Here is a 27649-nt window from a genome sequence, read left to right as displayed (position 1 = left end):
AGGAGCCTGACCTGGTTGCTTTGGAAATGATGACTTCTACTATGTGGGCTTTCTCAAGGGCCCACAGGCACTTCCACTAAGAGGAGGCCAATGAGAAGGCTCCTAGCTTGAAATGACTTTTGGCTGGGAAGGAGTCCTCACCACCACCCCCCATCACCCTCCACCTAACACCATGCAGACACCTCACACAGAGCAGCCTTTCACCAAATCTCAAGGCTTTGGGATCTAAAAAAACAACTCATTCTCATAGACAGGTTGGAATTCCTGGTACAATCCAACATAATATTTATCTCTTTTATATTTGTACCTTCTGGATACACTGATATATGACTTCCAAAGTGAGACACTTTCCTAAAAATAAGATATTGGGAGTATAGAGCTAGTCCTTGACAAGGAAATTAGACCTTTCAGGATTCTACAGAATTTGTGCCAGTGTCAGAGCAGTGACTTGTTTTTTTTAGAAAGAAGTAACTTATCTTTCTTGAAAGGTGTTTTGTTACTCTTCACAAATCTATAATGGCAGGCCTGGTGACAAGGGTGGTAAAGGTTCTGCAGTCCTGTTGTGTGGGGAGTATTTGAATGAATATTTAGCATGAGGAAGAGAAGGGAATCAAGAGGGATTGAATCTGTAATACAGAGGAAGGAATATGCATAAGAAATCAGAAAGGCAGGCTTGGCTGCTCTTGAACTTATATGAATTGGGATAAATCATGTCATCGCTTTGAGCCGGTTTCTTCACCTGAAGTTAGCAATAACCGCCTTGTTAACCTCACTGACTTGTCTTTTATGGGGTTACTTGTGTGAAAATACATTGAAAAAATGGACATTATACACAATTTTATGTATTACTTGTAGATTATCTAAAGGACTCTTTGGCAGAAGAGATGTCAGATGATGATGATGATAATGATGATGATGATTTTGCCTGAGAGAGTAAAACCAAGACCCCAGGTAAGTGCCAACAGAGAGCCAAATGAACTGAATGGAAAAATAGAACTGTATACACAGCTTTAAAAAATTGTTAGTGGCTGCCTTATAATGTATTAAAAATAAGTCAACAGGTCCCAAATGGAGTTGCTTATGATAAGCTCCATGTCACCAAACCAAGACTTAATTATAGTTTTGGCTCTCCCAGAAATGGAATCTTACACCAGTCAGTCAGGAGTCACCTTGTGAGCACTATTTAGGTCATCAGCCTGATAGATCCCTGTCATCCCCTAAAGGAAAGTGACCTTGCAGAAACCAACCTGCTTTTTTGTCTAGTATAACATCTTTATTCCTGCTTCCTTCTGCCTATAAAAATCTTTCATATCGGACAGCTCATTGGAGCTCCAGTCTGTCTGCTAGATTGGATGCTGCTCAATTCATGAATCATTGAAAAAAGCCAATAAGATCTTTAAAATTTACTTAGTTGAATTTTGTTTTGTAACAAAGGTTATGAGATCCCCCCAAAATAGAGGTGTTCAAGCAGAGGTTAGATTATCTTTTATCAATGGTAAGTCAAGATGAGGAGGTTCCTACATTTGGTGAGTAGTTGAATGAAGAAACCTTCAAGATCTTTGGGGTTCTAAGACTTTGGACCTACCACCAATAGGTGACATGATCTGAAATATTGTGCCAGTGTGGCAATGAAGTTACATTAGGTTTTATCTGTACATTCACTCACTCTGCCCTTCTGAGCATACCATCATGCGTGTGTATGAAATCTGGGAGGTACAGAACAGTGAGGCTAACTAGGAGCTTAAAGGCTGAGAGTTTGGCCTCATTGTTACTAAGCTAACTTTTTCAATTTATTGAACACCTTCTGTGTGCCAGCCCCAATTCTATTTGCTGAAGACAAAAGAGAATTCATAGCTCTAAACCTCAGAGTTTTTTGAAAAATATATTTTTATTTATCAGTTACATTTGATGTGCAATGTTATATTAGTTTCAGATGTACAACCCAGTGATTAGACATTTATATTATTTATGAAGTGATCACTCCAATAAATGTAGTACCCATCTGACACCATACATAGTTATTACAATATTATTGACCATATTCCCTATGCTGTACTTTATATCCCCACAACTATTTTGTATCTTCCAATTTGGGCTTCTTATTTCCTTTACCTTTTTCACCCAGGCCCTCAACCCCCTCCCCTTTGGCAACCGTCAAACTGTCCTCTGTATTTATGAGTTTATTTCTGTTTTATTTTGTTCTTTAGATTTTGCATATAAGTGAAATTGTGGCGTTTGTCTTTCTCTGTCTGACTTATATCACTTGGCACAATACCATCTAGTTACCAGGGGTGTCCAACCTTTTGGTGTCTCTGGGCCACACTGAAAGAAGAAGAGAGTTGTCTTGGGCCACACATTAAATACATTGTAACACATAATCACACACACAAAAATCTCATAATGTTTTAAGTAAATTTATGATTTTGTGTTGGGCTGCATTCACAGCCATCCTGGGCTGCATGTGGCCCACGGGCTGCAGGTTGGACACCCCTGCCAGGCCCATCCATGTAGATGTAAATGGCAAGATTTCGTTCTTTTTTATGGCTGAATAATATTCTATTGTGTACATATACCACATCTTCTTTATCCATTTGTCTATTGATGGGCACTTAGCTTACTTCCATATCTTGGCTATTGTAAATAATTGCAGTGAATCTTTTTGAATTAGTGTTTTGGGTTTCTTTGGATAAATACCCAGAAGTGGAATTGCTGAGACCTTCTTTGTCTCTTGTTATAGCCTTGTTTTGAAGTCTATTTTTTCTGGTATAAATATTGTTACCCCAGTTTTTTTCCCCATTTCCATTTTCATGAGATATCTTTTTCCATCCATTTACTTTCAGTCTGTGTGTGTGTTTCAATCTGAAGTGAGTCTCTTGTAGACAGCATATGAATGTGTCTTATTTTCTTATCCATTCAGCCTCCCTGTGTCTTTTGATTGGAACATATAATCCATTTACATTTAAAGTAATTGTTGATAGATATGTATTTATTACAACTTTATTCATATTTTGATCTTTTTTTCCCTTTTTCTTAAAAAAGACCCAGAGCAGGACTTGCTTCAGTTCGCCCCTTTAGTGTGTCACTCATGGAGGTGGGTGTGTAGTGCTCTGGCATGGTCTGAAGCTGTCCACTGGGTGTGCTGGCTGTGGGGCATTCCCAGAGGTACAGTCCAAGGTCAGCCACTGCCTGTGCTTTGCCCAGGGCCACCTAGCATGAACTACAAAGTGATTGGCAGATAGTTGCCACTTATACTGGACTTGGAGGTACCTGGGAGAGGACAACTAGTCCCCACTAGTGCAGGGCTTGAGGCTGCTTAGCAAGAGGTGTGGGGCACACTGAGGCCAGATGCCACTTGTTTGTGGTTTGTGAACCTTTGAAAGATTTCAGGAAAGTCTACAGCATGAGCCAATAGGCCTTTGGATGGAAAAGCCACTGGAAGTGGCCCAGGTGGGCCTGCAAGTTGGGTGGGTCAGGGTCTCTGGAAATCAACAGGTTAGGGTGAAGAGTGTTAGGTTGATGGAGACTCAGATATGGCATCCACCTCTGCCTGTACGGGAAGGGATCTGTAAAGGAACAATGTCATCTGCCATCACTTCTGTCTGGGAGAAAGCTGCTCCTTCAGTCCTCGCCCTGAAGCCAGACAATTCAGTATCTCCTGTATGTCCCTGGCTCCTTTCTCTCCTTTTCAAGTGAGCTGCTGCCCCAGCACTGGAGGGACCAGCCCATTCCATGTCTCTGCCCCTCCTACCAGTCTCAATGTGGCTTCTTCTTTATATCCTTAGTTACAGGACTTCTGTTCAACTAGCATTCAAGTGGTTCTCAATGATGGCTGTTCTGTAGTTCAGTTGTAATTTTGTTGTGGTTGTGGGAGGAGGTGAGTACTGCATTTACCTATGCCACCATCTTGACTGGGAAGCCCTCCTAAGAGTTCTATGTTCACATCCAGTCCAGGGCAAATGTACAGGTGTTCTAGAAAGAGACTTGACAAGGTTGTTCTTTGGGCAGTATAACATATGAGGAAAATTAAGCTGTTTTATAAACCTGCCAAATGTGACCTGTTTCATCATTGTTTTTATGTAATTAAAAATCAAAACACTGGAGAAAAAGCAGAGAAAGCCAAGGCACTGTGCAAGCAAATTATACATACCCCAACCGACGATGCAGAATTTAAGGATGTATTTTCGGATGTAAGTATTAAACACTTTGACAAGGGCCAGATACATATGGAATGCTTCTAGGCCCATCCATGTAAAGGAGACCAAGAGAAAATAATGCAAAAATACAGCTGCCGAGATGCAGAGGGTTCGCATGTTATACAGAGCAACCCATGAGTCCAAGAGAAAAACCAGATTCAGCAGGAGCAGAGCAGCACAAAGCTGGATGAGAATTTTGGAAGGGTAATCCCTCCGGATCTTTCTAAAAGGAAAGGACAAGAAAAGAATTAGCATCACATTCTCCTTACGTGTCTGTATGAGTTTTAAGCAATTTATTTTTATTCTTTGGTAAACATCTAAGTAGTCCCCTCTTATCTACAGGGAATATGTTCCAAGACCCCCAGTGGATACCTGAAACTGTAGATAGTGCCAAACCCTATATATACTATTTTTTTTCTATACCTACATACCTATGGTAAAGTTTAATTTATAAATTAGGTACAGTAAGAGATTAACAAAAATAACTAATAATAAAATAGAATAATTATAACAATATAGTAATAAAAGTTATGTGAATGTGGTGTCTCTCTTTCTTTCTCCAGTAATTTTTATATTTTTCAGTCCAAACCTATTTCTAGATCTGTGTAATCATCTCTCCTTGGCTTGGTGTCACTTGTTTCAGGGGATCCCTTGCTGAAGTCTTCATACAATAGGATCAGTGCTTTCTGGTGCAACATTTGCCATCAGTTGGAACACACTATCTGTTCATGTCTTCCACCCACAAATTTAATGCCTTTTCTATCTTAAGTGAGCACTTATCATGCACTTGTGGCTATACCTTTTGCAGTTTGAGGTGCAACAGCAAAAACTAGCACAAATAGCTTTTTTCTTCTTCATAATTTCACAGATAGAAGATTAGTTCTTACTGTAGACCTTAGCAACCTCAGCATATGATTTTTTTCTTGCCTTATTAAGTTGAGAACTTTTACCGTTTCACTTAAAGGAAGGAAGCATTTTACAGCCTCTGTCATATCTGAATTGCCAGCATCACTACTCTTGTGATGTGGAGCCATTATTAAATAAAATAAGGGTTACTTGAACACAAGCACTGTGATAACCAAGTCGGCTACTAAGTGACTAATGGGCAGGTAGCATAAATAGCATGGATATACTGGACAAAGGGATGATTCATGTCCTGGGTAGGATGGAGGAGTATGGTGTGAGATTTCATCATGGGACTTATTTAGAACAGTGTGCTAGTTAAAACTTATGAATTGTTTATTTATTCCTGGAATTTTCCATTTAATATTTTTGGACTGGAGTTGACTGTGCGTAACTGAAACTGTGGGGAACAAAACCATGGGTAAGGGGAGACTCTTGCATCTGCGTAAATTTCCTCTCTTTGAGTGTGTGTGTGTGTAGGCATTAAAACCAACAACAAAGGAAAAATCAGTGGAATCATATGGAAAATTTATGTTTGTATTTCTGTGGAACGTTATACATGCTGACTGTTGACCCGTCCTTTTAAATAGTTTATAGTAGAGTCTACTGAGCGACCCTCCTTTTCTTCTAAACTACTTTTAAGAAGCATTGCTGCTGCTTCTCATACAACAGGCTCCTATGTTCAGATCTTCAAAACACAGCCAGATTTTCCTCTTATCTTATGTTATTAGTTAAAATGAGATCATGGAAAGGAGAGTTTAAACTATAGCTAAATGAAACAGACATAGGAAAAATATAGCTAATTGATGACATGTACATGTTTATGTGTGTGAAATTAGATCTGGTGAAATCATTCTGAGTAATGGCTGGCCTTATGGTAATTTAGTCTCGTTAATATTATTTTCAGAGTTCTACTAGAAGATCTGTAGTTATAGCTGGACCTTAAGTTTGGCATTCAAAGTAAATGTGTGCATTTCTTGATCAGGGTCCAAAATCTACATCGCAGAACTTACATATTGTTTCACTTAGTTTAGTTGCCTATTTTCTTTTTTGTATCAGAATTTGTTGGAATTCCCCCAAAAAAGTGACTAAAGGGACCTTTTAGTAAGCCAAGAAGGAGATGCTATTATTTGGAATGTCATTCTTGCTTTGACCTACAATGCCACACTCACCGAATATCTGTATTTTTCAGTGAGGCTTTACATTCTTTATTCTTCTTTAACCTACATGTGTTAATGTATTTAATCTTTTGCATTTGCTAGGTATAATTTAGAAACATATTAAACATAGCTCTTATGCTATACATAGATCTATGGTATATTTCAGATTGTAAGCTGTTGGGTTTCAGGATCTTCATCCATCTTTCATTTCACACTTAATGTCAACTAAGTACCAGGCATCATTTTAGGGTACAAAGATGATTAAGACACAACACCTGCCTTCAGTGAGTGCATAGACTAATGGAAAGAATCAAGTATATAAACCAAAAAGTCCTGCGAAGTTTTACATATAGATGGCTCCACTAGATGGGTATGCAGGATAAGATAGGCCGAGGAACACATTTAATTAATATGTTTTGGCAGTGGAGGTGAACATATCCCATTATCCAAATTTCCAGTTAGTTATGGATACTCACTCAAAGGCTATGTAGGTTACAAGAGTAACTGACAGAAAAATTGATGAAAGCCCACAACCAATATATGTAATAAACGTCAGAGCCATCATTTGAGTTGCTGGCAAGGATGTTCGAGATAGATCCTAGAAAATAAAATACTGTTTTCAAGACCATATATTTTAAAATAAATATGAGTCATGATTTACATAGATTGAGTGTTTTAAGTGACCAACAATAGTTCGTTAAACAAACCGACAAGATAGCCATAATTATTATCATTAAAGATAATGAAATTGAGGCCCAGAGAGGTTAATTCATTTGTCCAAGGTCACACAGCTATTAAAGTGGAGGAGCCAGGATCCAAATTCAGGTCTGGCTGACTCCAAAGCCCATATACTTGATCAATGTATTATGGTACACTGGAGAAACACTGGGCTAGCAATCTAAAGACTTGAATTTGGCTTCTGGATCTATATTTCTTAGTTCTCTGATTGTGGACAATTAACTAACAAATGAATCTTAATTCTCACTTCATTAAAATGACAATAACAATGCTCCTTTCTACCTATTTTGCAGGACTGTTGGGGAGATTTAAATAAGATAATTTATTTAAATCAGATAATTTTAAAGTACATTGTGAACTAAACAATTTATTACCCATTTAAATCTGAATTCCCTAGTCCTCCTAGATATTTAAATGAGTAAACAGAAATGTACAAATAGAATGGGAAAGAATACTTCCATATTCAAATATTGTCCCTCAAGTGCATTTGCTTATTAGAAGGATACTTTCATTGGCCTATAACTTTACCGCAATATCGTATCTGCTAATCTATCAAAGTCATCCAGCAGATTAGACATCATGGTATGATGTCCAGCTACCCCTCAGACCCAGGATCTAAGGCCAGGTAGTATGGGGATATTACCAGTAGGACGCCAAAGCTAGTAAGGTGGCTGCAGGTACAGATGGTTTCATTCAGCCTCCTGTGTTTGACAGAGCAGCCATCGGATGACCAGCCTCCTCTGCCACCTGTTGGCATTGGGAAGAGTATCTGTTTCATCTGCAGGGTCACAACACCAATGACTGCCCTTCCTCCCCCACGCCCCCTCTCCCACCTACTCAAAACTTTGAAAAAGGTATGACTGGAACCTACCGTTTCTGCCTAAGTCCCAAAATACACATCTTACTGTTAAGTCATCCTGCAGTAGAAAGATACATCACAAATAATTAATTTGTTGAACTGAAAAAGCCAAAAAGCAATTAGAAAAAAACTTTGATTTAATTTTTACAGACATCTTATTTTATACTGGTCCCTGGAAGCAACTGAGTCTTACATAGGTCAGTACTTCTTAAACTCAGCAATTGTGCATAGGAATCACCTTGAGGCCTCATTAAAATGCACATTCTGGTTCAGTGGGTCTGCGGTGGGGCCTAAGAGTGTGCAGACCCCACTTTGAGTAGCAAGATCATAGATGATGATGCTCAATGTGAACTAATGTGAGAGATGTTTTCTCTTTGGAGGTGAGAATCAGACTTGCAGCCACAGATTGAAATGCACTGAAATTCTGCAATTGATAAGAGCGTGCTTTTGCATTGCTCCTTCTTGGAAATTAGGTAAGACAGTCAGAGTGACTATATGATTCTAGCCTTACACACTGCCCTAACCGAGTCTTAAGGTTCTACGGGATTTCCTTTTTGCAGGCCAAATCTTCCAGGTATAGTTTGCACAAGGTGTTTCTGGCCAGTTAACAGCCCAGAAGGCCTCTCCCACCTGGCTTTGGTCGATGTGCTTTAATATAACCGTCACATTTCTTGTCAAGTTCTTGACAGTCAGGTTTGCAACACTCGATGATATGACGTAGCTGATCAGAGAGAGGTTCTGCAGGGAAGGGTCCTAGCTCACCAAAGAATCAACAAGATGGCAAGGGAAAACAAAATGTTATTAGAGAGTTTTAGAGCATGAAGGGACCCTGATGACTATTTAGTCCACATATTTATTTTACAACCTAGGTGAGAAATTGAGGGTCAGGGAGTAAAGTGACTTTTTCAAGGACCATACTTAGAAGCAGAGCTTCTTGCACTATACAGTGCTCTAAATAGTGAGTTAAACTTCACAAAATGACACAACGGGAACTTCATGAATCCTAAAGGGAACATAACATTAAGCCACTTAATATATGTGCTACCAAAGTGAGCATGACATTAAGCCATTTAAACTGTGTGTTCTTGAGCAAATGACTTAACCTCTCTGTGCCTCCATGTCCTCATCTGTAAAATGGGAATAAGAGTTTGATAGTTCCTTCCTTACAGAGTTGTTGAGAGGATTAGAGTTAACATTTCTAAGTACTTAGGATAGTGCTCAGCATTGGTAAACGTTAAGTATCAGTTAGTCTTATGTATCATCACTAGCATCATTAGGTCCTGTTTAAAAATAAACTGCAGCTTTTCAGCAATTCTTTTGACTTACAACAGGCATAAGATATGTGAGTATTAAAAGAATCATAAGTCTCCTACTCCCAAGTAAAACCTAAACCAAAAGCAATTAGTGGCAACTTTACCTGAAACAGGGCAGGTGTTTCAAAAAAGTTGAACTGTACCCTGGAAGCTAGCTCTACATCATTAGCTGGCAAATTACTCATCAGCGATGAGGGCAGAGAAATAACACCAATACTATTCTCAGGAGCCTCAGTTTCCAGAGAAACCTGAAAATCAAGTGAAAATAATAAAAAGTGTCTGGGGCTAGCATATGAGGAGTTAGAAAACACAACTAATTAAGATGGAGGATCATGTAGGGGCATTTATCTGTGGTGTCTTAATGTATAATCAGTTCTTGTTTCTCTGATTGCTGCAAAGTTAGAGGGGCTGTGTAATAGGGAGAGGAGGCCTTAGAGCAGGAAAGAAAACATTTGAAGTATACACATAAACAGTCAGGAAGTGCGGGATACTATATGTCAATTATATCTCAATAAAGTTGGGGGGAGAGTGCGGGATAATTGCAGACCCCAGGGAGACCACAGCAAACACACACCATCTTGGTGACTTACTAGGCCAAAGTCTTCATAGACCCACATGTACTAAACTTGTAAAGGGAAGACTACAAAATTAAATCAAAAGGAAAGACTTGGTTTTATTCAGGTGTTTCCAGCCCCAATCCCTCTAACAGGTGGATAGGAAACAACTAGAAGCAGGATTGATAATCAGTACCACTGTTCACACCAGTGTAGTCATAACACTTGTTAAAAGAATGGGATGAGTTGATAAGTAGCTGATGTCCCTGCTGTTTCTCAACTACCTAGATCCCTCTACTGGGCACTTCCCCCAAGCCACTCCCTAAAGTTCCACAATCCAGCTGCTAAGGGTTAACACTGGGCTGCAACAAGGTGAGATCCTGCTCCAGCCAAGACCAATGTCCTTTTTTTTAATTCTGTGGTGCCTCATTGTTCTAGATGTTAAATATTTTGAATAGCACCCCTGACTACAAGCAGTAATTGCCTCAATCATATACTTATATATACATATACAAGACTCTATCATATATCATGTGATATATGATATGGTATATCATATACAAGAAAAGGCTGTTTCCACACTAAATTAGAATGTACCTGAAGATTTGCAGGGTCCTGGGCAGCGAAGGTAGTTGTGTTGAAATCACTGGAATTCACTCTGATCACAGCCAGAGCCAAAGAAGGAGAAGTTAGACTTATGGTCTTGGTTAAAAAATTCAGCTGTAAGCCAATGTCATCCACTACTTTTAGCAATCTGTAAAGATAAGCGGCAGTTCACATTCAACACTCACTTTGTTTTCCCCACTCTAAGCAGAAAACAGCGCAGCAACTTAACAAGTCATTAGGAAACTCATGGTGGGGGAAAAATACATGGCTACAATTAATCATGTACAAAGCATTGTTATCACTATAGGGTCAGTTTGCTAAGTCATACCTTTGGGCCAGAGGAGCCAGCAAGGCAGGTGGGGAACGGAGGAGTTTGCTGACTTGATTTATCATTTCTCCCGCAACATTAGGCTCCAAGCTGCCAAAGGACAGAGCTTTCTCCATCTCAGACACTTGGCTCTCGAGATCAGAAACACTGATGCTGCTGGTGTGAACAATTTCTACAACACAGAACCAAATCACTTTATGAACACATAATGAAAAAGTCACTAATAAAGAAACATAGACTCTGTGATCTGGCAGACCCACTTCTAGGTATTTGCCCCAGGAAAATGAAAACATGTCTTTAAGAAGACTTGTTCATGAATGTTTATAGCAGCCTTTTTCATGATAGTCCCAAACTGGAAACAACCTAAATGTCCATCAACTGCGGAATAGATAAACTATGGTCCATCCATACAACAGACTATATTATTCAGTGATAAAAAAGGATGTGCTACTGAAACATGCAACAACATAGATGGATCCTCAGTTCTCCAATGTACTGCGTTGAGAAAAGCCAGACTCAAAAGGCTATATACTGTATGATTCTCTTCATATAACATTCTAGAAAAACCAAAAGTATACTATAGTATAGGGAAAGAAAACAGATCAGTGATGGCCAGGGGCTGGGCATAGTGGGTAGGGGATTGACTACAAAGGGTTATGAGGGAGCTCTGGGAGTAGCGTAAATGTTATGTATAGTCATGGTGGTTGCATGACTGTGGGTGTTTATTCAACCTCATAGACCTATATAATTTTCATCCACTCATTAGAACTGTATGAATTTTACTGTGTGTAAATTATACTTCAAAAAATCTGACTTAAAAATGTAAACGCACAGCAGTATATTTAGTGTATATTCACACAAGCATAAATATATGTGTATTTAACTTATATCATGCATACAGGATTTTATATGGGTAATAGAAGTGTTTTTTTGTGGAAAAGAGAATATTATAAAATTAATATCTGAACTACCAGCTATAAGCCTGATTTTTAGTAATTTTTAAAAAGATTTTATTTATTTATTTTAGAGAGATGGGAAGGGAGGGAGAAAGAAAAGGAGAGAATACATCCATTGGTTGCCTCTCGCTTGCCCCCAACTGGGGACCTAACCCACAACTATCCCACAACCCAGGCATGTGCCCTGACCGGGAATTGAACTGGTGACCTTGTGGTTCACAGACTGGTGGTCAGTTGACTGAGCCACACCAGCTGGGGCTTTAGTAGTGTTTTAAATTGGGAAACAATGATAAAAACCTGTCTAACAACAAAAAGGTCTGTTAATTTGACCACTTAATATCCTATTTCTTATTTTGCATATTCCTTTCTAATCTTTATCCATGTGTTAATAACATACTGTTATAAACATAGTGTGAAAATGACTTGTTGTTATTTTCACTTCTCTCAAGATTTGAAAAGTGACCCCAAGCTTCTGTCTAGCTGTTCTTATGCACAGGTGTGTAATAGTCATTGTGTTATGACAGTCAATGTGAGAATATTATATTTCAACATTCCTCTCCAGAGGACCCATTAAGTTATATCCACTTTTTAGCTACCAGGTAATACCCCAACACTATGCATATGTCACTTTGCTTTTGTTGTCTCATTGCCTGAAACCCAAGCCTCAGGAATGGAAGCAGAGATGCAAGAGGCTACTTTGCTAGCCCTTCCGTGTAGCCTGTTAGGTTGATTGTAAGGGTCTATGGGAATGGCTTTGGAAATGTGGGCATTAGCTCAGGCTAATGAATTTCAATTTTACTTTATTCTCCTTTTTTAAGATTTTATATATTTTTAGAGAGAGGGGAAGAGAGGGAGAAAGAAAGGGAGAGACACATCGATGTGAGACAGATATATCAATCAGTTGCCTCTTGCACGCCCCCAGCTGGGGACCTGGCCTGCAACCCAGGAGTGTGCCCTGACTGGGAATCGAACTGGTGACCTTTAGGTTCACAGGCTGGCACTCAATCCACTGAGCCACACCAGCCAGGGCATCAATTTTACTTTACTCTTCATCAGCTAGTAAACCTTCTCTTGACTAGAGCCTCAATGATTTTATTATTTGGCCTAAAATTTCCATATTTATTTCAAAATTACTTAACAGAGAACAGTGCAAATATGAAGAAATATCAAGTCATTTGGCAGAACTTCTAAATCTCCTGGGGATGCTGGCACTGTGGTGAAAGAGATGGGGACCACAACCTCAGCTCCAATCTCATGTCACCAAGAATTTGGCTTTGCCTTGAATCATCTAAATTCTAGAGGATGACCTGCTTCTCACTTACTGAATTGAAACTCTGGAGAGTATCCAGAATTCTTTCTGCTTCCTTCCTTCTTCCATTTATCCTTTACCCTTAAACCTACTGTTTCTGGGGAGCCCTTAGCAGTTTGCATTGGCATTCTTATGTATGCCATTGTTCTTAACCAAGTGCTGTCAGTGTGATCATTTTCATCTTCAAGTATAGCAGGCTGACTCAGGAGGAGCTAAATGGCATATCCCAGCTCATACTGCCTGTGAGGGCCCATGCAGACCCACGCCTAGGCCTTCTGAATGTTTCTCCCCTCCTTGTGGTTACATTGGCTCAGTCCCAGCTATGTCACTCTGTGACTGATTTTCAAGAACACCAGTTTTTTTAAAATTTTGTCTTCTGTCTAATTGGAGTTACTGTTTTTTTGTTTTTAAATATATTTATTGATTATGCTATTACAGTTATCCCATTTTCCCCCTTTCACTCCACTCCATCCTGCCCACCCCCCTCCCTCCCACATTCCCCCCCTATAGTTCATGTCCATGGGTCATACATATAAGTTCTTTGGCTTCTACATTTCCTATATTATTCTTACCCTCCGACTGTATTTTCTACCTACCATTTGTGCTACTTATTCTCTGTACCTTTCCCCGCTCTCTCCCCCTCCCACTACTGTTTTTAACAGTTCAAAAGTTTTCAGTATGTTGAAAACAGTGACCCAAAAACCTTTTGTAGAAGAAAAAACCCTTTAAATAACTCATCTCTATAAAATGAGATCTGTGCTTGCCTCTGAGCTATTTCTCCATTGTTGGTCAAAATAATTACACTCAAATGCCTGAAAGAAAGCTCTTGAAATAAGCAGACATTATAAAAAGAAAGACTCAATGTGATCTTATTAAAGATATCTTGATTTGGCAAGCTGGCAGCTGCATTTCAGGTAGCAGAATTACAACAAACATAGGAGCAACTTGGCTCCTCATATTTACCTGTCTTGTCAGGAGGTGTGCTGGTCATGAAGACATTCACAGGGGCAGACGTGGTGGGAGAGGGAAGTGGCAGGGTATGGGAAATATCAGTTTGAGGACTAGGGGAAGAGATAGTTCCAGATTGGGGGAGCATGTCAATGGTAGGGCTATCACCTATGGGATTTGAAGGCTGGAGAGAAGGAAGGTGAATCACCCCTATTGGGTTCTGGCTGACAAAAGATGGATGATCTAGAGGCTCAGGTAAGGAGAAGGCACTGGAGACTTGGGAAGGAATGGTGGCCTGAGGAGCAACTGGGATGGAATTGCCAGAAGAAAATGGTGGGCCACGTGGATAGCCATCAGCAAGACACATAATTGGATCCTGCAAGTCACTAAAGGAAAGAATCAGAGAGATGCATGTGAGACACAAATGAGCTACAGAGAGGTGAATCCCCTCCTCTGGCAACCATCTGACAACACCCAAGCCTAGGTTGCACCCCATACCAATGACATCACCATCTCTTAGTGTGGGAGGCAGGCATCAGTGTTTTAAAAGCTCCCCAGATGATCCCAATGTGCAGCCAGGCTTGAGAACCACTGCTCTATGGTCTGGACCCCTGCTACTTGAAGTGGAACCCATAAACTAGCAGTGTTGGCTTCACTGGGGAGCCTGTTAGAAATGCAGAATCTCAGGCCCTGCCCAGACCTACTGGATCAGAATATGCATTTTAACAAGATCCTCATTGATTGATATTTGCAGTAACACTTGAGAAGTGCTGAAATTGAAAGCCCTTACTTGTTAAAATTCCAAAATCCCTTAGTGAGTGTGGTGATTAAATGTTAATAGGGTTTTTTTTTTTTTAGGAAAAGGGTCAGCATGTTTGCTACATACCACTGCAGTTTTTCTAATTCTTCTGGGGAGGAAGGGCAGGATATTCTGACAGAACAGCAGCACTGTTCTGGAGGAGACAGAAGGAAAGAAAGAAGAAAATGAATGATTAAGAATAAGGCAAGATAGAAGCTCAGATCCATCAAGTATTATGATTCTTTCATTGACTGAATTTTAAAGAACATTTGTTTAAAACAGGTGATAAAATAAATTGGATGCCATTATATCAACACTTATATATACATAGTAGGTACTCAAAAATATTTAGTGGACAATTTGGGGGGGGGTTATATGCACACAATATCAATTGCTGTTTAGCAGCTTCTAAGAGGAATTCAGAAGTAAACAGATCTCAGCCACAAGTGATTGAACACTCCAAATAGATCTGTTTCTCAACAGGGTTTATCATGTTTTCAAATGCAGTCTACTGGAATTTTATTAAGAAAGCAGGAAAAATCACCTTTTAGAACTTCCTAAAAATTTCCCAAGGGCAAAAGAGTCAAAACAAAACTGTAACATATGTCAATTTATTGTATTTTCCATTTTAAAAAAGAGCACATCAAAGCCATGTGAACATAAATACAGCAACAGAGACAACTTACCCATGGGGTGAATCTTTCCTCTATTAAAAGGCAGCATCACGGCACATACGTTCCTTGTCTTATTCAGTTTTATTGTGAATGTACAATTTAATGTGCTGTAAAGAGAAATACATACAACCAGAATGTTACTAAATTGAAAACCTATCTACATATTTATAATTGCTTTTTCAAACTCAGTGTGAAGAAAGGAAACAATGACACTGTTAACTTGCAGTTTCACCCTATGAGCTTGTAAACACCCACCTACTATGGTCTGAACTTAATCCAAAAGACTTTATAGAACAAGAAATGTATAGAGGTTTACATTCACAGAGGTTGCAAACCACAGACCTTCTAATCACACAAGGCTGCCGATTGATTTTGCCTGCCCGCACAATGAACAGGTAGGGGTGAAACTTGGCTGCAAAGACAAGCATCTTGACATCTAGAGGCTTACCCCCAGCTGGCTATTTGCCTGGCATCTGTAGGCATTTAAGTTTCCATTATAGGAGCCCTTTCAAATACTAACCTAGATGAATATCAAGGTCTCTTAAATCCAAAATCTCTCTGGCAATCCCATCTAGATTATCAGATAACTAGGAATTTAAGACATTGTGTTTCTTTCTACTTTAGTCTTGGTTTAGGTGCAAAAATATTAATATTGCAAAGAACAAAAAGGTAAGCAAAATGAATTTATAGCAGATACATGCAGTGGCTGGGGATTTGATGTACAGTTTCATAGAAGACTTGCCATTATTTGTACCAATGATCAGTTTGATGAGTAGAAACTGTTACGTTAGGACTTTTACTCTCACAGAATGCTCAAGGTTCAGGTAGTGAGATTATTGACCTATAAGCCATTGGCTTATGCAGCCTGGACAACCAATGGACACAATTTAAGATGATAATCTGTGTAACCTCAAATAATTGTTAGGCAATCTCTGGTTCACCTTTGCATGCACTTTTTCATTTCTTCTTTTATCTATCTTTGTAATCTTTTCCTTCCCTCTCTTTCTTCTCCCATGTTCCAAATTGTGTTCCTTCTTTGCTGTCTTTCACTCTGACTTGACCACTGCAAGTCTTTTGTTGGTCTTATTGGTGGCCCTTGGGGCTAAGGACACTGATGATCCTTGGCCTCATAGAACCAGAGGGCAGCAGCCTAATACCACCCACCCCTCTGTACTTCATAAAGAAATGAGAAAATGGGGTGGAGGGATGGGGAGAAAAGGCATACAACTTTAATTGAATAACAATAAAAATTAAAAAAAAAAGAAATGAGAAAATGGTTGTGAGAGATTGATGAGTATTTGAAAGAATAAAAATTCATATATCCAAAATATCATTAATATGTATTTATTTCAGAAGAGTGCCTTTGACTTTGCAAAGTAAGACTCCTCAATACTTTATTTCTCATGAGTAGAGAAATAATATAAAAGTATTCAAAATAACTGACCTTTGAGCTTCTGCTGTAGCACACACTATAAAATAAGTCTGAAACAAAGTATACATATATATATGTTACTTTCACAGTTGAAAGTATCAGAGAAGGCAACCTGGACTAATTACAGCATCACTGAATCTTAGAGTCACAAGAACCCCTAGGGATGATCCAATTCACATTCCTATGAGATTCCTGACATAAAAAGCTATTCAGGCCATACAGGCTCTGCTTAGATACCTCTAGTGTCAGGGAGCTTTCTCCTGAGGCCCCTTGTTTTAAGAAACTTTAAGTTTTATATGAAGAAAAATCTGTCTCCTCATAACATCCATCCATTATGTCTGGTTTTGATTTTTGGAGTAATGGAACTAGTCCATTCACTCTTTTACATGACAGATTCAGGGGAATTTGAATATCTATCTCCCCAGGAATGCAGAACTCCATGCTTTCCCCCAAATACCAATTGTAAACAAGGTACAGGGTGTACTATAATTACCTCACTTAGGGTTTGCAGGGTTTTGTTGAGCTCTGTTCGTCTGTTAATAAATTGAGAGAAAATGAAGGAGACCATGGGTGATATTAAATTCAAAACAAGTTAGACTTTTAGCAAATACCTTAAGCATATAGTATTTATTGCTTGCAGTGTTCACTTTGAAGAAACACTGGGTATAATAAGAGATTCCTATGTGGGGGAAAAAATAAATTGCTTATATGACAAGGGAAACTAACCGGACAGAAGCTGTATTGGTACTAGCTAACAGTTGCAAGATAGAAATAATGGTTGAACAATCTTGTTATTCATTAGGCTCCTGCAGCTCCAAGGCAGCTTCAGGCAGAAGGCCAGAGGAAGAGCTGGCTGGCCTGAGGCAAAATTTCTGAGACAGGCCAGCCAGTCACCCTGGAGGCCCTGGGCCTCTGATTTCTTCTTCATTCCCTCTCCAACTCACCCTGCCTTCCCTCTAGCACTCTCCAGCGCAGCCTTCCCCTCCCCACAACTCCTCTTTAGGAATTTCCCTCATTCCTCTCCTCTAATCACACTCCAACAACGCTTGTATTTCTTCAATGTGGCAGAGCTTCATGTGAGGTTAAGATGAAAGAAATCTAGTTTTAAAATTCACTTAAAGGCAGTAGTTCTCAACCTGGGTTGACTCTGCCTCCCAAGGGACATCTGGCAATATCTAGACACATTTTTTCCTTGTTGCAGTTAGGGGTGGGATGCTATTGCCATGTAGTAGGTGGAGACCAGGGATTTGTTACACATCCTACAATGAACAGGACAATCCCACATAAGAAAGAACTATCAGACCCAAAATGTCAATAGTGCTAAGGTGGAGAAACTGTTTTTCAAGGAACTGGCAATAGTTCTAGGTGGCTCTAGGAAAGGTCTGGAGGGAAGAAGGGAAGGATGGTGGCAATAGTAGTCAGTTAACTTTTTGATTTGGCAGGAGCCTCTCCTCCATAACTATGCTCAGAAGCAACTTTCTTTCGGGGGGGTTCCCTGGCCACTCCAGTCATGTCCAGTCTTCTCTATATTCAGGTACTTAGAACATCCTTTGGTGCCCTGTACATGTCACCTTCATTGTAGGGATCATATTGTAGTCTTAGCATTTGTTCTCATTCTGCATCTTTCCTACCAGACTCCAGACTCCTTCAAATGGCCTCATGCTGGAACCACCAAGGAAGCACTCAAGAATGCTCATGCCTGCATCTCAGTCCCCAAATACTGATTTAATTGGTATGGAGTGTGCCTGGGCATCAGTGTTTTTAAAAGTTCCTAAGTGATTTTAATATGCAGCCTAGTTTTCCATTTCAGAGAGTTGAGCTTATCGCCATTTGTATCCCCAAGGCCCAGCACATAGTAGGTGCTGAACAAATGCTTGGCAGCTTTAAATGCTTGGCATCTCTATTTCAAGTCTAGTAATTAAGATGAATTACAAGTATGCTAAATTGTATTCTGTTTATAAATTTGTGAGTTTAAAAAATGTTTCTTATCACTATTATCGCCCATCTAAAGTTTAAAATCCTTCTAGGACATTGATTATTTCACATATATACTTTGAATAGTTAGAAAAGCTAGATTTTCATTAGAAGGAGAGAAAATTGGGCACATAAAGGACATGAACAACACCTCAGCCCATTCCAGTTCTCACTATAACTTTTTGCCATGATAGACTCAGAAGAAGTCTAGGGATTTTTGATATCTACCAGGTGGAATCATGAATGATGTTCCTTTCCACCTAGGGTGTCCAGCCTTTTGGTGTCTCTGGGCCATAGTAGAAGAAGAGTTGTCTTGGGCTACACATTACATATGCAAACACTAATGAAAAAAAAAATCTCATAATGTTTTAAGCAAATTTACAATTTGGTGTTGGGCCACATTCACGGCCATCCTGGGCCGCAGGTTGGACACCCCTGAGTCCTAGGCCTTGCTGAATCATCAGAAGCAGCCAGGTCAAAATGCTAATTAAAGGGTGTGCCTTAAGAACAGTTTTGTTTTGCTTGCTTTGACCTAGGAAAGATTTTTCTCTTCAGTGTCATCACACATACTCCCCAGAGCTTTTGAATTTGGTTAAAAGTTTACAAAAACTTCATTTGAGAGGTAGTAGGAAACTTGAGTAGATGAATTTCATCTCTGATGCTGCTTTCCTGCCACGAGGGCAAAGACATGAGGTTTCCCCTCCCAGTGGACAAGGTAAGACTGTCCTGGCTTAGGCCAACCTGCTGGCCCACATTTTGACCTATGGTCTAACTGGGGACATCTATTTGTAAACTGAGGTATAACAGACAAACACCTCTCTGTGGCTTTTCAATCACTGATGCTTCATGAAAGCGTGAACAAATGAAGTGTTACCTTGAACTCTTCTTTCAACCTTGCTGGCTACCAAATCATATTACTCAAATACTAATTCAAATGGAGGTAATTTCATAGCATCAACAAGAATAGCCTCACAACGATATTAACTGATGACAGGTGATTATGGTTATAGTTTGCAAAGAACTCAAGAGCCACTTCTCTATAACCTTTAGGTCTCTTTCCTATTCTCAGTTTCCAAAAGCAAAGGTAGCTCATTAAATATCTTTTTATAGTTGATGTCTTAAGTTTTAAATCAAACAATAGATTACTCACTTCAATTCACTTAGAGACAGGACTCCAGTTAAGGTGCCATTAGCCATATTTTGATTCTGTTAGGAGCACAAAATCATTAAGAATACAACAAATACTGGTTTTTTAAATACTCTCTAACAAGAACTTGTTCTTTAGTTTTGTTGGCCACCTAAAGAACTGCACCCTAAAGACTGAATACTAACTGCAAACAATCAAATCCATATAGACTGAGCCAGTTTTTGTTTTCTTTTAAAAATATTATGAATCGACAAGTGTGATGTGCTAATTTCTGTCTTTTGTTATTCCATTCCGTCTTTCATTATTACCCCAAAAGAACACTATTAAAGCTCTCTACATGAAAGGTCCCAGATTTAAGTAAAAGATCCCAATGTAAAAATGGAAACTTGATAGCAGTCATCACTACATTTCTATAACCTAGCTCAATCCCTGGCACATAGTAGGTACTCAGGAAATATTCACTGAATGAGCAGACCATGTGTAACTGGGATCCCCTGACCCAAACTATGTTGTGGAAGGCTGATACCACTGTATCTGAATCCCCCATAGGGTGAAGAGGATCAGTTTCAGAAGACTGATTCAATATATATATCTTCTTGATAGGAGTTTCTAATGTAATTTTACATTTTGACCGGTAATAGAATTACATCATATAAACATTCAGCAGCAAACCTAGTGAAAACTAAAATATAATTATTAATGAAATACCATGATTATTATGAAGTCAAGTCCTCGTAGCTAGGGATTCAACAACTAAGTTTATTTAAATTTGGTCATAAAAGTAAATAAATATGCCAAATATCATAAATCTGAGCCCTAAACAAATCCTTAAATACACATGAATTCATTTTCTATGATTGTAATAAGAAAAATCTTTAAAACCTACCTGAGTAAGATTGCTTTCTTCGTCATAGTGAAACATTATCTCACCTCTAAAAAATGCTAAAAATACATTTTTAAAAAGAAAATTAAGAGTTGAATTTGTAGAGATCAAATATTAATATAACAGAAAAAGATTATGAAATTACCTTATAAACAAAGTTTCATCAAATGCTTTGCTGTTATTCACATTTATTCTCTTTTCTATGAGAAAGTTACTCAATATAATTTTCTGAAAATATGAACTATAAATTTTATGTAGGAATGCAGGAAGAGGGAACACTTGTTCTCTTGTCAAGAAATTTTATCCTAGCCTTCCTGAATCCCAGTGCCCAGGGTGTCCCAGGTATGGTCTGGTGGTACCCACGACAGTGCATAAAACTGAACCACTGACCACCTCCTGGGCTGCTCCTCGGTGCGCCACTATCCCAGGCCTGCCTTGCTAGTGCAGCCCACATCCTTGAAGTCACCACCTCTGTTGCTTTTGCTCCCAATCCTGTTCCCTTCTGGTGTGGAGTACCAGCAGCATTGAGTGGGCACTGGGCATGCAGACATGGGCAGCCATGCCCGAGCCTGTGGGACAGCTATGGCGCTAAGCTTCACCAGGCTGTGTGCCATGCTGGGCACCATCATGATTATACAGGTGCCTTCCATCATCAAGCAGTAGGTCCACAAAAATGTGCACATTGACCCCAGTAGCCTGTCCTTTGGCAAGCGGAAGGAGATCCAAGTCCCTTTTCTACCTCCCCATCTACTTCTTCAACATCCTCAACCACAATGAGATCCTCCAGGACAAGAAGCCACAGGTGTGGGAGTGCAGTCCATACATGTACAGTGAGTTCTGGCACAAAGGCAATATCACCTTCAATGACAGTGGTACAGTATCTTTCCATGACTACTGCAACTTCCAATTCCAGTGACAAGTCTAGCAGCTTGGAGAGCGACCACATCATCATGCCCAATATCCTGGTCCTGAACACAGGAGTGATGATGCTGACCTTGTCCTGGCAGAGGCAGTGCTGGGCCTCTACCCCAACAGGAAAGAATATTTCCTGTTCCTGGACATCCACCCCGTCACAAGAATCCTCATAAACTGTTCTGTGAAGCTGCAGCTAAACCTCTCATCAGGACTGTCAAAGGCATCAGACAGACCCCAAAGATTGAGCCAGTGGTCCTGCCACTGATATGGTTTGCAGAGGAGAAATGCTATTTGGAGTAGTAAAAAGGGCTAAAGGGATGAGGAGGCCATGCAGGCCTATTCTGAATGCCTGATAACATCAGCTCCCAAAGGGACTCTTCTGTATGAAGCAAGACTGTAGGGTCCTGGAGACACTGAGAGCCAGCCTACCCAGCCACTCAGCCAGACTGGCTACATCTTGCTTCTTCAGGACTTTCTCAGCAGATAGCCAGCCAGTCCCAAAGTTTGAGTCTCCCAGTTGCCACACATGTGTCTGCACATTGCACACAACCCCAACACGTGTATGCATATGTGTGTGCAGGTGTATACAGACACACTCAGGGATGGAGGTGCATGTGTGTGTACACATCAAGGACAGGCTTGCTAACAGGGACTGTTCAGGAACCTTCTCTCCAAGGCACTCACAGGTGTTGTGGGCACTGGGTCCTCTCCTCCCTGGGGTAAGCCCATTCAACTATTGGGCCACTTCCCCCAGTGGCTCTTTCCATCAATCTGGACACACTGCAGCCCCCACATGGTCACTTACCCAGCAGGACAGGGCTTTTACTCCAGGGGGCTGTCCACTGTCCTGAAACCCAGCCCAGGAGTGCAGACTTCTTGTACCAGGATGCAGCTGAGACTCAGAGCTTTCCCCTCTATGCACCCATCTGGACTGAGGGGACAGCCCCTTCACACAGACGTCAGAAAACAGGGTAAGTGAGAGACGCCTAGTGTGGCTGCCCTGACTGTCTCCTCACCCACTACAGTGATCTCTGAAATCTATCCAGGCACTGGATTTGGGTGTCTGGGGCCCCTTCACCCAGTTTACCCCCTCCAGGTAAACTGACATCATTCTGTATAGTGAGCTAGCTACTCCCTGGCTAGGGTGGCAGGAGGCTCTGCCCTGTGCTGCCCCCCATAACAGCTCTCATCTTTTAGGTGCTGGGCCAGAGGTGGAGAGGTCTGGGTCCTGTCAGCCTGGGTCAGGTGGGAGACCTGTCTACCTGTAGCTTCTTGTCTCTGGGGTAAATCTCTGTCTCTTTTCTACTAGAAGAATAAGTGAGTTTTATCATCTTTTAAAAAATAATTCACTACTGAAGTAATAAACTTTTTAAAAAAGTGACAAATACCATATGATCTCACCTATAAGAGGAATCTAATGAACAAAATAGGAGTACAGGCACAGAAACATGGAACAGACTGACAATGACCAGAGGGGAGGTGGGGGATAATGGTGGAAAGAAGGGGAAGGGACTAAAGAGCTTGTATGAATGACTTATGGACATGGACAACATGTGGGAATTGACTGTGGGAGTAGGGAATGGGATAGGCAGAGGAGGACAAGGGAAAAAATTGGGACAACTATAATAGAGTGACAATTAAACAAAAGAAAAAAGAAAAAACTTTATTTCTACATTCTTATCATCAAAACTTTGTTTCCTTTAAAGATGCTAACTGGGGGAACCATAACTCTAAAGTTAATATTTTCAAAAAATCTTTTAAAGTTGTTATAGTTGCAGTTCCATAGATAAGGGAGGAAGGGAAAAGTATTTCTCAGAAGTTTAGCAACCTTACTGAATTCCATTTATTCCTTGTTGGTGTTTTTATTTTTCTCTTTTAAAAAATACAGCTACCAAGGTCAGTATCTTTCCCAGGAACAAAGTTGAGATTTTGCTTTGAAACCTGAAGAGAGTGCAAGGCAAATCCTTTCTTCAGTTAAACAACTCATTGGGACTTTTATTCCAGAAATGGCAGAAAACCCTGTTCTTAAAATGCTCACTTTAGGTAACATTGAAGTCAATTTCAGTCAACCTATTCCTGCAGGGTATACTTGGAGGGGCTATGACTCTATCTAGAAAGAAATAAAATAGAGACCCCTTAACAGAAGTACATTGTGTGTACTTCATAATCTAGAGACAAAAACTTGGCCTCTTGCACAAGAGGCCAAGGATGTCATAGAAACTGGAGTTGAGTTCAGTCAATTTTTTTTTGTGAAACATCAGACATATAGTAGATATTTGGGGTTTTGTGGGTCATACGGTCTTTGTTGAAACTACTCAAATTTGTGGTTGTAGTACAAAAGCAGCCACAGACAATATGTAAATGAATAGGCATGGCTGTGTGCCAATAAAACTTACAAAAACAGGGAGCAACATATATTTGGACTATGGGCAGTAGTTTGCCAACTCCTGAACTAGAGGGTTGAAGGCCTCCTCATCTTCTCTTCTTTTATTGTACCTCAAATTACAACTGATTCCCATAGCCCAGTTCCCAATGGTCTGCTTCCACTTCAAATGACCAACAGAGCCACTAGACCAGAGTTTAACATGACTTATCTATTTCGGCAACTTTTCTACCAAGAACTTCAACTCAGCATGTTGAAATTGAAATTTCAATTAATATAGCACATAAGTATTAAAAGTAAAGATTCTTGATATATGCATAGACTTAGTTATCCATTTTTGAAAAGAAATCTTAGTTCATATAAACTGATTTAGTGTGTACGTATGTGTTGACACCCACAATTTCTCTCCCTCACCTCTCTATTCTCCAAATTCATCCTTCAGTCTTTTTTTATAATTGATTAAATTCATCTTTTTAATATATATTTGCTGAAATAACTATTTTTTTAATTTTTTAAATTTATTTTAAATTTTTATTCAGTTACAATTGTCTGCATTTTCTCCCCATCCCTCCACCCCATCCTTCAGTCTTGTTGAGGACATGTCAAGTTTCACAAATGTGCTGGCAGCACAGTAGTAGCAGAGCAACCAGGAAGCCACTAACTTTTGACCCTCAGCCTAACTGTGACTGGTAAGCTCCCAGTTTCTTCACTGGCCTCCATTTCCCTTAATGAACCCAGGTTGGAACCTGCAAGAAGTGAAGGTTTCTAGTTTCTGGCAAGATATTATGGTATTTCTGGTGCCAAAAAAGTTGGTCCCCTGATGAGGTTGTTTTCAACAGACACTGAAACAAATGGTCGATTCAGCCATTTAATTAGGGAAAACATTACTCCAACCAGCTTTCTGACATCTGTTATTCAAGATGACCAGTGTTTTGTTTTGTTTTTTTGACTAAATGTTCAATTTTCAAACAGGTATCAAACATCATGTAGACACAACACTAAAGTAGACATTAGTCACCAGTCCAAACATAGATGAAGCACAAAAATAATGAAATTGTGGAGAGTGCAGTAAAAAGAGTGGGGGAGGAAGAGAGAATTATACAGTATATGAAAGTGAAATGTATCCAGCAGGTTTTTTCCCCTTGAATCAAAACCAGATAATGTTTCCCTGCTACATCGTACCTGGAGCAGAAAGCTCATATAAGCGAATCTGACATGCACGCAAATAGAAAATGTCTGTGGAACATTCTTTCAACAGAAAGTTTTCTAAACTCTGCAACCTTAACTTGTTTTACTTGCAATTGTTTCTTACATTTTCCTTTTTTCTTTTATATTTTTGAATGCACATTAATTCCATTTACTGAATGCTCCTCTGTTTTTCAAACAAATTATTAAACTGTTAAAGGGAACAGAATAAAAGGAAAACATTCCTATGAGTGTTTCTTTTTTATATCAATGGAGTCATACTAAGACTTTAATATTATAAAATATTTCATTACCTTCCTCGGCTCTCTTCCCATGATCCAATTCTGACCTGCCACACCATGTTTTTCTGTTTTCACATCTGCTTTCATTGGTTTCAAGAAGGAAGGGAGCCCAGAGAGCCAAACCAATGTGAGAAAAGTGGTTGTTTCATTCCTTCTGGCCCATGGCAGGAGGGAAAATATTCTCATTTCAAAAATAGCATGTTCTTAAGAGATTTCCATCTCAATTTTTGAAATTAGTGGGCAGTCTACTACAGATGGCAAAATACACTATGGGCACTAGTGGAATTAGCACCCAATTAACTAGGTGTACATGAGGTTTTCAACGTTCTAGTAGAGTGGTTTGTCTTATTTTTAGCAAATGACAATATCCTGTTTCTAAGCTATAATAATACTTAAAGTCCCTTGGAAAAGCTTGAGGGATTTGTACACAAGAAGTAGCCTTCAATAATTAAGTTCATTATTAATTATGTTCATGAATCAACTCGAAGGGTATTAGTTATGGACTTAAAACTATGGTGAAAAATATTTGTTGTAGAGCTTCATGTTCTCATATTTAAGAAGTTAATCCATCATTTCACTAGGAATGGGAAGATAATTTTAGTCAGATCTAAAATTTGCTTTTGTTTTCATTTGGGACTCATAATAGCCAGGTGGTATGAAAAGAGACAAATCAGAGGCACACATCACACACTCAACAAGAGAAAAACCATTTTTTCTCTATGAAGCTAATTTATTTGGCTAAATATAATATGCACAAGAACTAACCTGAGTCATTGCAAATAGATGACAAATTGCAGACATTTCTCTGGGGTTTGACTCCTGCAAAGAAAACACAACCCAGCCGGTTAAGCATGTCAACACTTTCACTTGTATACTACATTGTCAAGAGAATTAATTAATCTAGGCATTAAACATGGACAAAAAAATATAAGTTGGATATAATTAGCTGGGTAAATTCCAAAAAGACTAAAGGAATGAGTTTTCATTTCTTACTTGGTCAGCTATGGAACTTGATTCTTTAGTATATCAGTGCCTGATCCCCTACTCCTACCTACAATTTCTTGTCCCATTCCCAATTAATCCCTCTCCTGTCCAATGCAAATGGAACAGTATGAATACAGATTGAGCACAGAGGTTTTAAATGAAATACGCTTTACTCTTAGACTGTCCTTTCTTTCTGGATAGGGGAGTACATGAACACTAATGGTGGTCTCAGCTCCTTATGCAAATATATGTATGAAATAATATCAATGTTATGATATCATTTCACATGGGCAAAACCTACAAAATTCAAAAAAATATTTTCTGAGTGCCTACCATATTCTACAGGTTTTGCGAGGCTCCAAATATAGACCTTTGGCCTTAATGAGCTTACAATCTAATGAGTGATACTAGCCAGTAAGAAAAAAAAAGTTACAGTGAGGGCAAAATGCAGTGTTGGCCCGGACAACAGACCACACAGGCATACACAAAAGGCAGAGATGGGTGGGAGATGAAATAAGCCACATTAGAACAAAAAACTTCATACATGTTAACCAGAGAAACACTTTCACCAAAGATGAAAGGAGAAGTGCATCTCTTCTTTGATTTGAAAGGAATTTAAGGTTTGCTACTGTAAGAATCTTTCCTTAATTTCATCCTTTTGGTGGAGTATAAGAAGACTGTATGTAGTAAATGTGGAGGCCAAATGTTGACAATGTACTAAGCAAACTGCCAAGGGGAAAAGGTTATTACATTAAGTAATGTTTTTGTATCTTTGTTAGGTCTGGTTTGATTGCAGTTGTATACACAATGCCTGATTACTATTTTATTTCCATTGCATTTTATGAATGCTTAATTCTTTCCTAAGAGAACTAGTTTGGACACAAACTAAAATGTAATTTGAATTAGTGTGTATGATAGGGTTTCTGCTAGAATGATTTAGTTGACTTGTGGTGTGTAAGCATCACAGTTTAGCTAAGTTTTGATTCTGTGAGCAAACTGAATTTAGATGCAAAAAGTTACCTGACATGTAGATTTCTATATTGTTTCACAGCAATGTTGCCCACATCAAAAGATAAAGATTTCATTTTAAATATACTTACTTAT

General features: G+C 39.3%; 1 protein-coding gene and 1 long non-coding RNA gene across 14 annotated transcripts in view; one reads left to right on the top strand and one right to left on the bottom strand.

The window, feature by feature from the left end:
• Positions 1-27649, bottom strand: part of ADGRG2 (adhesion G protein-coupled receptor G2) — a 113885-nt gene that overhangs the window by 10698 nt on the left and 75538 nt on the right. For 9 of the 11 annotated variants that reach the window (XM_053917646.2, XM_053917651.2, XM_053917648.2 and 6 more), the window contains 16 exons: positions 26327-26380; positions 20780-20835; positions 19897-19952; positions 17266-17305; positions 16785-16822; positions 15353-15447; positions 14754-14820; positions 13883-14253; positions 10655-10826; positions 10318-10474; positions 9271-9414; positions 8484-8606; positions 7866-7911; positions 7638-7741; positions 6733-6854; positions 4148-4416 (listed from right to left, as the gene is read on the bottom strand). In XM_053917646.2, the coding sequence (XP_053773621.1) occupies positions 4148-4416; positions 6733-6854; positions 7638-7741; positions 7866-7911; positions 8484-8606; positions 9271-9414; positions 10318-10474; positions 10655-10826; positions 13883-14253; positions 14754-14820; positions 15353-15447; positions 16785-16822; positions 17266-17305; positions 19897-19952; positions 20780-20835; positions 26327-26380 (1914 nt within the window). The remainder of the gene's footprint in view (positions 1-4147; positions 4417-6732; positions 6855-7637; positions 7742-7865; positions 7912-8483; positions 8607-9270; positions 9415-10317; positions 10475-10654; positions 10827-13882; positions 14254-14753; positions 14821-15352; positions 15448-16784; positions 16823-17265; positions 17306-19896; positions 19953-20779; positions 20836-26326; positions 26381-27649) is intronic. The other 2 variants (XM_045203297.2, XM_053917656.1) reach the window with 1 other exon arrangement.
• LOC112313235 (uncharacterized) overlaps positions 1-27649 on the top strand; it is an 85552-nt gene that overhangs the window by 12945 nt on the left and 44958 nt on the right. For all 3 annotated transcript variants that reach the window (XR_008426025.2, XR_008426027.2, XR_008426026.2), the window contains exon 2: positions 856-951. This is a non-coding gene — a long non-coding RNA (uncharacterized lncRNA). The remainder of the gene's footprint in view (positions 1-855; positions 952-27649) is intronic.

Source organism: Desmodus rotundus, chromosome X (genome assembly GCF_022682495.2).
Source record: "Desmodus rotundus isolate HL8 chromosome X, HLdesRot8A.1, whole genome shotgun sequence".
Classification (NCBI taxonomy): domain Eukaryota; kingdom Metazoa; phylum Chordata; class Mammalia; order Chiroptera; family Phyllostomidae; genus Desmodus; species Desmodus rotundus.
This window is presented reverse-complemented; position numbering and strand designations above follow the sequence as displayed.